A 13068-nucleotide genomic window follows, 5' to 3' on the forward strand; every position below is an offset into this window, starting at 1 on the left:
CGGACAATTTATATAAACTATTTACACTAGAATAACAGCTATGCCAACAGTATGCCAACAGTACTGCAGTTTAACATCCAATACATTGTACATCTGAACGATTGAACTATACAGTTTTCATACAAGTTTTAAATAATTAGCGAACCATCAGACTGGTTAATTTTCCCTTCTGGTTGGCAGGTCAAATGATGTCAGCCATTTTTATTACAATACAGTCCAATATAAACTAGCCTTACCCACCACAAACACCCACCAGCAACTCTGCTTTTGTCATTTGTGGCTGAGTCATGGTTGACTTAATTCAGGCCAAATGCGAGAAATTTTAATCAAACACTTAAGAGCAATATTGAATGTATCTCCTAAAGTGTTTTGGTTTTAAAATAAGTATCCAGAGTATAGTTTAACGGGGAGCTGTGTTATAACTACAGTACGTGACTCGAGAGTTGAAGACTCCTTGGATGTGTAGCGTGTCATAACCTGGGTCAAGAGCATCTTTCCTCCGTAAGTATCAGGTAGTGTCCAGTTTCTAAAGAAACGCTCCTGCAAGAGGGCAAAGCCATTCAGTTCGCCCAATAGAAAGCACTATTTATCATTTGTTCCATAACTAACCACAAAACTCTCCCCACATAAAACAAAATTGCCATATACATTCACAAATACGTTTTATTTTTTACATTATAACAATATCCAACACATTTTCTTTAGATAAAACGAAATGTCTTACATTTCTGTCTAAACGAGTCAAAATAGCACTTGCGTACAGTTTATATAGCTTTATACACATACAGGCGACAAAGCATTAACTTTGTTAGCAACGAATGCAAGTCTATTGGAAATTGTAAAGGTCAGCCAGAAGCAGATTATATATACACAGGGGCTCTTACAGACGACAGGCTAATTAATACATGCTACCCCAACCCCCACCAGAGCCAGTAACCACGGATTCACCAAAAGAAAGCTTGGCGTGTAGGTTACACTTACTCACGCAAAGCAGAACAGTGCGAGCAGAACCAAAAACACTTGGGGGAATAAATTGAGTCGACTGGCAAAAATCGGAACATTTCAGAGCGTCTCTAGTCAAGGTGTTGGACGTATTCTGACTTGACACAGATGTGCGTTTCAGGCAGTTGATACAGATACAAGTAAAAAACAACAACAAAAACATGATCTTGAGTGTCTGGAAAATATATAAGATAGCAAATTATGTCATTTTGTAAAATGAGCACATTTGATAACTACGTAATTACTATTATAGTCAAATAAAAATGTCAACATTCAAAGTACTCCTCTCACAAAACTGTACTGGTCATGAATGTACAAAACGAAGTACTTTGATAAGGCATTAAATGCAAAACATTAGTAGTCACGATGAGTACCTTCTTTGGTTTGCTGTCCTCCTGTGAATACAAAGCACTTTGACTCCAGTGATTTCTGTCATGGACACCTTTTCTTTGTCAAAGATGGCCCCTCTACAGCCTTCACTAATATGCAGTTGCACAAACCATTAACAACTCTCTTGTCAATATTAATACAGAATTTATCAATACAAATGTGGTAAGATGATATCAATGACAAGTCATTAAATTATAACCTGGCAGCCCTTTCATGCCTTGTACCTTCTCTTTAATATGATGATGGGAGAAAAATATCATGACTAGTGTGTAGATCTACCCTGCCACTGGTATGGAAAATGTGTGGTCATACATTGAGTCAATTGGCCCTGTTGATGATATGTACTTTAGAGAGAGTGCTGAAATCTTTTTTAAAGAGCAAGACGAAAAGGGTGCCAAAGTGTGTGTGCGTGTGTGTGTGTGACAGTGAGACACCATGGATCCTAATGTGGGAAACAGTTTGGCGTTGGGCTGTTCATTCTGTGATGCGGGTTGGGGTGCTGGGTTGGTTGAGGCCCATGGTTTTACACATCCAGCCAGCAAAGTCCACCTCCTCCACCTCAGCACGCTTGATAAACGTGTGGTTCTAAACAATAACAAAACAGCAAACGCAAGTTAGTTAATATATCAGAATTAGTTCATGGCTAATATCAAAGGGCATTTACAGTAGATAGGTAACATAGCCACAGTGGTCGCTTTAACGCAGAATTTACGCGTTTTTCCACACAATTATTTTAGATAAAACGCATAAGAAATATATTGCTGCCTATTGTCAAAGTAGATCTGAAATGCTTCTTATTGTAATTTCTGCTCGGCTTCAGATTAATTTTGTGATTCTGTTGCAATTCTCCACCAGATGAGAAATCTTTGCTCTCATCATCAGACCAATCAAATCCCTGCATTCTCGAACAGGCATTCCATCAGTTGACAGTGCTTTGACTGATGTGAAGATACTTTTATCCAGTACTTTTCTCTTATTTTTCTCTGGTAAAATGATAGATTAATTTAAAGCAAAACATTAGAATGTAGCCAGCTAAAATGTCCTATGACAAACATTAGATATGATGGCCATGTTTCATTTTTGCATTTAATATATTTTTTTTTTATATTTATTTTTTTAAATACCTTGCTTTTTCCATTGTAAACTAATTTTCTTGTGTGCATTGCACTTATGTTGTCATCTAATGAAAATGAAGCAATTTTCTGCCGAATCTGTTGCACTAGCGTATTTTGTGCAGGGTTGGGTAGGTTACTTTCTAAATGTAATCCATTACAGTTACCTATCCAAAATTGTAATCTGTAATGTAACTTTTAGATTACCCAAACTCAGTGACAATCTAATTACATTCCATTACTTTTAGATTACTTTCCCTTTAAGAGAGTAATTAGAAGAAGACAAATGTGTTTCAATTGGTAACATATACATCTATTGCAGGATAAATCAATGTTCAAGTTTACAAGGCTGGCCATATGTTAAATTTTACTTTATGGATTGGTTATGTAGGATTCTTCTAACCCATCGCTTTCTACTACATATAATAAATAATACGATTCAATTATATCTTTACATTAAAAACCCGTCCATCAGAATTCCAGTCATTCCAAAAAAAATTTATACCCCTTGATCTTCAAGAATAGGACTTGGAAATATAGATTAGCCAAATTGTTTTACCTGAGAATAACCCCAAAACTAAGGACTTATTAGCCAGCCCTACTCTGTTGTTTATGATTTTGTCATGGAGGACTAATTGGGCTCATTAATTTGAGTTGAAAAATAAATGCTGCGCTCATGGAATGGCATGCTTTGAACACTACTGCAAAGTGCTATTTACATGTGAAAAATTAATGCTGCATTTGCTATAGGCCTTTTTAACTTTTGTTGGTGTTTTGGTAAAAAGCTGAGGGATGGGCCTGGAGAAATGTTACCACTCTCAAATTAATAGACAGAGCTATGGATGCAAGGACTGACCATCCATTATATCAAAATGATTGTTTTAACCATGTTATGAAGCTATATAGTGGTTGTTTACATTTACAATGTTTACAAACATTGGAGAAAAACAAGCTTATATTTTGGGTTCTTGTGGAGTGTAACAGTTGAACTAAGCTCATGAGTCATTTATTTATAAGTTATATTCTTCAAGAATCAATCTATGGATGGATATATATATAATTTACAAGTCCAAAAATGGATGCAGCACCTACAAATTGCACCTTTACGTCTATCAAAAGTGTGTGAGTTGGAACATGTGTCCATTAAGCCAATGGATAATTTTTTTTTATCAGCATGAATTAGATTGAGCAATGAAATCCCAATTTTTATTCCATAGGCTGGGATCCTCACTGTGCAGCTGTTACAAGAGCGCATTTTTCACAGACTGTCCACTGGTTTAAAAACGATGATTGATAAGCAGCTTAAACTTCTTGAATTCAACCGTTATTGGGTTCAAATACACATTTAGATTTGTGAACAGCAATCCACAACAACCACAATTCGTAAGGCGCAAATAGCTAAATGAGAGCGCAGCAGTGTGATTAACATCAATAATAAGTGATATCCGTATCGCCGTAGACTACACCACTGCTGTCATCCTTACCTCCAAGCGTTAATTCAAGTTGGATAATCTTTGGATGCCAACAGCAGTTGTACCATTGGAAGACATAGTTTGGACTGTAGCCTAAAAAAGCCTATTCCTGCTCTTTTGCTGTGATCCATTAAACACATTTGGTGTGACATCAGTGTTCTCTGACTTTCTGACTTGTGGTCAGACACACTCAGGTGGAACAAACTTAAACTTGGGCCTTTTTTCACTGCTGATTTGAATGTCATTGAGAAAACAGAAATGTGAAATGTTTTTCTTTGCAAACGTTTCTGAATTTAAAAGTAATCCTCAAAGAAATTATCTAGTTATTCCAAAGTATCTGTAATCTGATTACAATATTTTTGCTGGTAACGTAACGGTTTACAGTTACCATTTTTGTTATCCCTTACATGTAATCTGTTACACCCCAACCCTGATTGTAGTTGCATGCCCCTGATCACTTTATTGATTTTTTATTTTTTATTTAAAGACTTGGCTTTCAATATGAAACGCAGGTGAAGCGGTTTAAAACGCATATTTTTTTGAACGTCTGCGGTCTTTTGAAAAATGCAGATTTCTGAAAGCTAATAGGACTCCTGAGCCAATTTGAAAAATGCAGATTTCTGAAAGCTAATAGGACTCCTGAGCCAATTTGAAAAATGCAGATTTCTGAAAGCTAATAGGACTCCTGAGCCAATTTGAAAACGACATACCATCAGCATCTTCAGGTCAGCTCTCTCCGCTGGATTCTTGATCAGACTATTAACACAAACAGTTGATCATCTCTATGACTCCAGAGAAATCATTAGAAAACTCAGCAAAGAGAAATAAAAGGAACGCTTTCTCCACTCCAGAAGTTCTTGGAGTAGGTTAGTAGCACAGGGAATCACAATAAGCATTTTGCTGACTTTACCTAATATGAAGTGATTCTCTAGAGGTGAGAATCTAAGTTTGTTCCATATTGCTCTAGGCTCTGCCTAGTGTATACAATAATTCACAAGATGTGGAGAGTCCACACACAGCCACCAAACAATCATAGTAAACCAACTGGGAATTCTGTCTGAATGCTGACAATAAAAGGTGCTGAGGTAATAATAGGCAGTATTATTATATGATGAATGCTTGGGCTCACCATTTTGTCACAAACTCCTGGAAATCGTTGGTGAAGACACCGAGTGGAAGCCTGGGAGGAGGCTGGGAATGAGGAGAAGACAAAACTAGTTTCAAAATAACCAGAACACACGAACAAGGCGAATATATTGTGGAGTCAGCAGTTCATCTGACCTCATTGACAATGTAGTCCAGTAGCTCAAATATAGCCATGGCAGGTCGACTGTCCATCCCATGTCCTGAGGAAGAGGACAATATGGAGAGGTATTTAGATATTATAAATAAAACATAACATTTTTTTTGTAATTATATATTTTTTTCTTCCATTTTCCTTTTATTGAAAAGCAAAAATAAATCTGTTTGAAAAGCAGTTATGTAATCGGTGTTGTAATATTGTGTAAGAAGAAAGGGCTTCAGGTGTGTTCTAACCGCTGACTGGTCGTCCTCCTGGTGGTCTGGGGAGGCGGTTGGAGGGGGCCTGTGGTTCCCCCTCAGCTCCATCCTGTACTGGCCGGCCAAAGATGGCTTCCAGCTCCTTGGCGTCAGGCGGGGGGATGGGGTAGCGGCCGATGGCCAGCTCCACCAGGGACAGGCCCATGCTCCACACGTCTGACTGCACAGAGTAGTGTGTGCCCTGCAGTCTCTCCGGCTGTTGAGGAATACACGCACGTCACACCCAGAGTGGGCCAAGTGGGCGGGCAGCTCTGTGCATCGCTCCCTCCAGGTGTCTGGGGGAAGGGGACAGGGCTGGCAGCGGCTGCCTCCATGTGACACAGCCCTCTACTGGGTACGGACTCGGCTCTTGGCAAGGCGGCTTGGGCAGGGGAGGGAGAGCTGACTCACCGACATGTAGGAGCGCGTTCCCACGAAGGAGTTGGCCATGGAGTCGATGAGCTGGCCACTCACGCCAAAGTCACACAGCTTGATCTCCCCGCGCGAGTTCACCAGGATGTTGGAGGGCTTGACGTCTGCGTGGCAGAGCAGGGAGGGAGGACAGTTGAGTTGTCAGAGAGCGAGAGAGGGCTGGAGGTCCAGACCCAGCAGCCCCTTCCCTACTTCTCTTTGTCCCTGTCCCTCTACCATGCCAGACACCTCACCACTGACATTTCACAAAGCCACTGATTCTGCTAGTTAGCATGGACCGCAACATTTACATTTGAGACCATACAAACAAGCCAAATCCTCCTCAATCCCTCTAGTCTGGAAAAATTCTCTCAATAATGGGGTGTAGTAGACCTGCTATCCATCCTCTGTGGTGACCCCTCCCACTTCAGAGGAGACAGAGGGGCAAGTATGAGAGGTGGCGTGACAGAGACAGAGGGAGGGGGCTGCAGGGTGTGGCTGCCATGTAATCACATCGGAGAGCGTGTAATTACCGACTGGGCTCCTAGACAGCTCTGCCTCAGCCCTGCTGCTGAACACCACCACACCCCAATACACCGTGGCGCTCAGCTCCGCCTCTAACTACACCCCAGAGCCCACCCCATCGGCTCCACATACACCAGTGCCCTCAACTAAAAAAAAATTAAAAACTGTACACCACAACGCTCAGCTCAAAACACTTCACCACCGCCCTCAACTTCAGAACACTAGACACCAGAACTCCTCAGCTTCAGATACACCCAAACACACTATAGACATCACACGAATTCATCCCATCCAAATCAAACACTATCCAGGGTCTCAAATCATATCGTTAATATGCACAAAAACACACACATTCTATATGGAGAGCTGTCGCTTACCTCTGTGCATGATCTGGTGTTTTTCCCGCAGATAGGCAAGTCCTCTGAGTACCTTTAAAAGTGAGATGCACACATTTTATTTAACACAACATATAATAACCCACACTTCCTGGACCTGAAATCATACAAAGACCAGCTCGGAGTCCATAGATACATCCATACAGCTTTGTGTGCACTATGGTGTTGAATGCTGAACTGTAGTCAATGAATAGCTCTCCTTTTGTCCAGGTGGGAAAGGGCAGTGTGGGGTGCGATTGAGATTGCGCCATCTGTGGATCTGTTGGGGCGTTAGGCGAATTGGTGTGGGTCTAGGGTTTCAGGCATGGTGTTGTTGATGTGAGCCATGACCAGCCTTTCAAAGCACTTCATGGCTACAGACGTGAGTGCTATGGGACGGTAATCCTTTAGGCAGGTTACCTTCGCTTTCTTGGGCACAGGGACTATGGTGGTATGTTTGAAACATGTAGGTATTACAGACTCAGGTCAGGGAGAGGTTGAAAATGTCAGCGAAGACACTTGACAGTTGGTACGCGCATACTTTGAGTACACGTCCTGGTAATCAATCTGGCCCTGCGGCTTTGTGAATGTTGACCTGTTTAAAGGTCTTGCTCACAATGGCTACGGAGATCATGATCACACAGTCGTCCGGAACAACTGGTGCTCTCATGCATGCTTCAGTGTTGCTGGCCTTGAAGCCAGCATAAAAGGCTAAATGTTTGCTAAAAAACTATTATTATGGAAAAGTATTACAGTAATGTAGTAATTGTTACCCAGAAATTATTTTATAATAATTGCATCAGGCCTTTAACCACATGGGAAGGGAGCAGAGTGCATTTGATCACAGTTGTGACATACTGTGAAGTTGTTATGTTTAGAGCACAGATGGGCAACTGGCCCGCGGATCAATTCCCCCACAAGGTGCAATTTTGAAATGTGGTTGTGCATTAGTAGTTTATGTCTTGTTATGTCCGTTACTCAATTGGCCTGTGTCAGCTAAAACTTTTTAGTTTGGTAATTTGTGTTATGGCCAGCTATGGTTGAATTACCGACCGTGGGGCTCTCATTGCTTTTGTTAGTCACTCCGGTCATCATATTAAAAACTGCAAACATTTGTCTCCACCCTATGGCAATATGTGTAGAATTGCAGGAAATGTGGTGTAAGACTGCTGATTTTTTTCTCCACCCCATGGCAAAATATATAGAATTGCAGGAAACTTGCTTTAAAATTAGATAAATCTAGACATCTACAAAATAACCGCAAGTACCACTGAATGAAGCACAAATAATACACAAGTAAATCTTCATTATGTAGTGTAATACTCACTGCTATGCTGACTTTGCCCAGGATCTCCTCAGGGATTCTCCTGGCTTCCTTCAGTACCTGATCCAGAGAGCCTCCATCCTGTTCCCAACAGGCCACGGCTTAATGTCTGACACACACTACTACTGTACACGGTCTGCATTTAGTATCGTTTTGTCATACAGTAATACACAATAGCTCCAGGTGCATGGCAAGGTATCTCGTAACAACAACAACTGGTTTGTTAGTGTTATACCACAGGTCCTATTATAAGCATCATTGCCGTCTCAAAACCACACACAAATGTTCATACGCAAAAATGAGAGTTCACACATCTGCCTTTTTGCCATGAACCCCCCTATTGTCTTCCAGCAAGCTGCATCATTCCAGCGTAATGTTAGTTCAATGACTGAGGTAAATCAGACACTCCCCCTCAACTCAAACCTCTGTCTCTCTCACTCTTACCATGTGCTCCATACAGATACTGATCTCGCCATCGCTGTAGAAGGCCCCGTAGAAGCCCACGATGTAGGGAGAGTTACACTCATGGAGCACCTGCAGCTCTCTGATTATCTGGTTCCTGATGGCAGGCTTAATCTCCAGGTGGATGAGCTGTGGAGTAGAGAGATCAGATAAACATTCGAATAATCTACTGCTCATCTAGAATAACTATCAGTTTCAGAGTCAAAAAATCTGGATTTGGAGAAAAATGTCAAAAGTACATACAAGGTTAGACTCACCTTCCGGGCCATGACCAGTCTGGAGGGTTTGTGGCGGACCTTGTTGACCACTCCACCGTTGCCAGCGCCCAGCTCACATATGGGGTGGAAATCATCATCTTTCAGCTCGCCCACTTGGGCTTTCTGGGTGAGGAAAGCCTCCAGACGTTTCCTCTGCTGTTCGTCCAAATCTAGCTCGCCTAGCTTTTTCTGTAAGGCCTCCAGATTGGCTCTAAAAAGGAGATATGCATGGAGTGAGCATGGCATAGATCAATATTAAACAACCATATTCTTGACCATTTTCCTGGGGACACATTTGTATTCTAGCCGAGCAGTACCAGATACAACTGATCACTGAGCCCATGATTGGTTTGAATCAGGTGTGTTAGGCTAGTGTTACGTAGGTTAGTTTTGGCCTGGAACTAAATTGTGCAACTACAGTTCCTGGAATCAACATTTGCCTAATATCAGTACAGTACATGCCCTCAGCCCTCCTTGAACACTCACTCGGACGCAGCATCGATGGTCGTGGAGATGGACTGCCCCTCTCCAATGGGCGTGATATTTAGGGGAACGGGTCTTCTCTTCGGAGCCATTTCGAAATATTTGACAGTGCACTGGACGACTTTCCAAAGCAAATCAGTACAATAATTAACTGATATTTCAAAGTTGTTCTAAAACAGCAACAGGGGTAAATGTTGCTGGCGGTCTGTGACTTAACGTTAGCTAAGTAACGTTACTTTGCGATCATGGCAGATAACTGTAAGGACAATCCCTAATGCACGTCACCTACAGGTGCATTTGACTAACGTTACTTAGATAACTAACTAGTTAACGAGTACAGAATATTTCACAAACAAACTAGCTAGCTATAACAGTAACGTTACACTAGCAGTATTTCTTACACAACACATTAACGTTACTGTTCCTTTCGATTATTGCCTAGCTAGCAAGCTAGCTGCTAGGCGATAACTAGAACCAGCTCCCCTACGAAAATCGTGTGCTGCGTTCCTCAAATTGGAGCGGCCCTCGCCACTCAGGTCTCACGGAAAGGACAGCGGTGGCGGTTGACAGAACTGGTCACTGACCGAGGATGGTTGGCCTTCGAAGGTTTGGGGGGTGCCGCGGTGGACCTTCCCTATGCAGCCGGGTGTGAAGCTTGGTTGCGGAGAAGGGTTTCGGCAGAGACAGGAAGCGAGACACCCCACTCGCAGTTGTTTTCTTTTGGTTTAATGGACCCAGCTGCTATTGTCTTGGTGTCTATGGGAGACACACCCAGTTAAGTAGACCGGAACTGACTTATTTTTTCCAATGGTAAACGGCATGAGTGAACTATCTTTGCTTATGGGGTTTCTGTACAGGAAACAGAAACATGTTCGTCACTAGTTACCAAAGCCACAAAGTCATAAACCCCGCCTATAAACTAAAATGTATCTTCTTAAATATAGATTTTTAAACCTAACCTTAACCACACTGTTAACTTTATGGCTAATCCTAACCTTAAATTAAGATATAGACCATTTTGACTATGTGGCTGTGCTATCTAGTGTAAACCCAGCAACTGTTTGAATGTTAAATGACGAGACAGAGGCATTGATGCGAGTAAACCAGTCTTGTTCAGTACATCACGACACATCCGGGTATCTCAAGCACCCCGGTAAAACACAAGAGTTGCAGTAATGAACATTTACCAACAGATGGCATCACTGTGTCATCTTACACCCATAACATCTTCCATTTAATAAAATAGGACAGGCGGTGTCAATTCACTAACAAAACAAACCTAGTAACAATTTCCAACATGAACAGTTTAGTATTTATTTATTTTTTTCTCAGGTAACAACATATTTTGATATTCTCTTCACTTTTATCTCTATCTGTCAACAATCCCTGTACAGATTAAGTATTTTTGGTGGCTGGGACACACGCCCGCAGCGTGAAAAGACAGGGGGCTTGTCTGCGAGGACTGCGGGTTCCTGCACAGGCGTGTCACCTGAATGTCTAAGGGGAGAATTGATGGGCGAGGGAGCGGCCGACCTGTGATCCCCTGGCTCTTCGCCCAGTGCCTCAGGCCCCATGTGACTTGCTGGGGTTCTGTATTTTGTTATGCGACCCCTTTGGCCATCAGGGTTCTGAGTAGGTGCTGGCTCAGCAATCCGAAGGTCAACCCTGTTACGATGGTACAGTGATCCATTCACTTCGACCAAGTAGGAGCGTGGTGCCACTTACTGTACACAGGATCCGAGTCACCAGAGGCGCGTCCAGGTCCCCTGGTAGTGGCTTCATTCGCACCGTTTCACCCACCCTGAGCTCAAGTAAGTCTTTTGCTGATTTGTCGTAGACCTGTCTTCTGTGACGTAGCTTCACCAGCACGTCTGTCACCACACATGGCTCCAGGAGAGTGCTGGCTACTGGCAGAGCTGCTTTTAAGCGCCATGCCATGAGGCACTGTGCCGGGCTTGCTATCCATGCCTTCTGTCGGGGTATTGCGCCACTGCAGGATTGCTTTCCAGGCATCTTTGCCCTCTCGCAGAGCCTTTTTGCAGAGGTTCTTTGTGATTTTTTTGCACACTGTGTGTTGTTCATGCATGGAGCGTGTGTGAGTGCCTGATGCAGTAGCCCTGCTGAGCGTGTCACTCACATACATCTCTGGCCCTGGCTTACACACCACCTTGAGGTTGTAGTTTTGTAGGGCCAGTAGCATGCTCTGCAGTCGTTTTGGGGCATTCAGGAGAGGCTTGCTGAATATAGCAATAAGGGGCTTGTGATCTGTCTCTGCGGTAATATTGTCGCGCCCGTACAGGTAGTGGTGGAAGCGTTGGCATGCAAACACAATGCTGAGGCACTCCTTCTCTACAGGTGTCTGGGTGACCAGTTGTTTTATTTCCCTCACCGCTGCGTCATGTTTTGGGAGCCAATGCCAGATGGTGTCCTTGTCCATGAGCCTCCTCAGTGGCTCACACACTTCAGAGAGCCGCGGTAGGAATTTGGCCAGGTAGGTAACGAATCCGACGAAGCGCTGCACTCCCTTCACGTCAGATGGGTGGGGCATTTCCAAGACAGCCTTCACTTTTTCAGGATCCGCCTTCAATCCGGTGGAGGACAAGATGTGCCCATGAAAGCGGACCTCTGGCACTTTAAACTGAAGCTTTTTTATGCTTAGCCTTAGCTTGACCTGTCTGCATCTGACCATCAGTGCCAGCAGCTTGACGTCATGGTCACATTCTGCCTCCTCATCACTGTCCCCACAGCCCACTACGAGGATGTCATCTGCTATGGGTTCCACGCCACTGAGTCCCATCAACAGCTCATGCTGTTTCCGCTGATACACCTCTGGAGCCACAGAGACACCAAACGGAAGCTTCAACCACCTCTTCCTGCCCCAGGGTGTCCAAAAGGTGGTCATGTAGCTGCTGGGCTCGTCGAGCTTGCACTGCAGGAAGCCATCTCTGGCATCCACGAGCGTGAAGACTCTGGCCTTTGGGAGCTTGTAAAGAACATCCTCCAACGTGGGCATAATGTAATGTGAACGTCGCAGAGCTCGGTTGAGGTGTTTAGGATCAATGCATATCCGTAGCTTGTCTGGTTTGTTGATGATAACCATATTACTTATCCAGTCTGTAGGCTCGGTGACAGATATGATGTGGCCATCTGCTTTGTATTTGTCAAGCTGAGCCTTCGTAGCTGCTTTCATGGCCACTGGTACATTGCGGGGTGCACACTGGACAGGCTGGATTGCTGCGTCCAACTCAAAGTGGGCTTCCCCGGGAACTGACTCGACCGGTGCGTTGAAGACATCATGGTACTTGCTTAGGAGTGTCTCCTTGCTCAGGGGCCCAGCCTGGACTTTGTCTATAATGTTAAGATCAGCTGGGATGGTGAAGTTAATAAGCCCAAGGCGCTCGCATGTAGAACCTGACAGTAATGGCTGTTGACTAGCCTCAACTATTTCAAACTCAAGGGTGTATTTCTGGCCACGTAAAACACACTCTGTCACAAACAGGCCTAAAGAGGTCATGAACTGGCCTGAATACAGTTTCAGCTTGGTGCTACTCTGTGTGAGTTTGTCTCTGGGCGCGAGCCCCCTTTTGTCTATAAGGCTCATAACGTTGCATGTGACCCCTGAATCTAGCTGGCATTGCTGTGGTTTATTATTAAGTAGCAGAGTGACACACCACTTTTGTCCTTTTGCCCTCACTGCCCCTATGCACTCGCTAGAAT

The 13068-nt window shown here is 43.5% G+C and overlaps 1 protein-coding gene across 2 annotated transcripts; it reads right to left on the reverse strand.

Moving 5' to 3' along the window:
- Positions 1-645: 645 nt before the first annotated feature.
- tmek (MAPK /ERK kinase) lies at positions 646-10476 on the reverse strand. Of its 2 annotated transcripts, XM_021598370.3 has the most exons (12): positions 9936-10476; positions 9355-9472; positions 8869-9079; positions 8594-8740; positions 8153-8230; positions 6829-6880; positions 5927-6051; positions 5513-5732; positions 5258-5322; positions 5106-5167; positions 4687-4732; positions 646-1977 (listed from the first exon to the last, which is right to left on the reverse strand). In XM_021598370.3, the coding sequence occupies exons 2-12, from the start codon at positions 9441-9443 to the stop codon at positions 1867-1869; spliced, it is 1206 nt and encodes a 401-aa protein (XP_021454045.1). In that variant the 5' UTR covers positions 9444-9472; positions 9936-10476; the 3' UTR covers positions 646-1866.
- Positions 10477-13068: the final 2592 nt, after the last annotated feature.

This window comes from Oncorhynchus mykiss, chromosome 4 (genome assembly GCF_057628025.1).
Source record: "Oncorhynchus mykiss isolate SJ-2025 chromosome 4, ASM5762802v1, whole genome shotgun sequence".
In the NCBI taxonomy this organism is placed as follows: domain Eukaryota; kingdom Metazoa; phylum Chordata; class Actinopteri; order Salmoniformes; family Salmonidae; genus Oncorhynchus; species Oncorhynchus mykiss.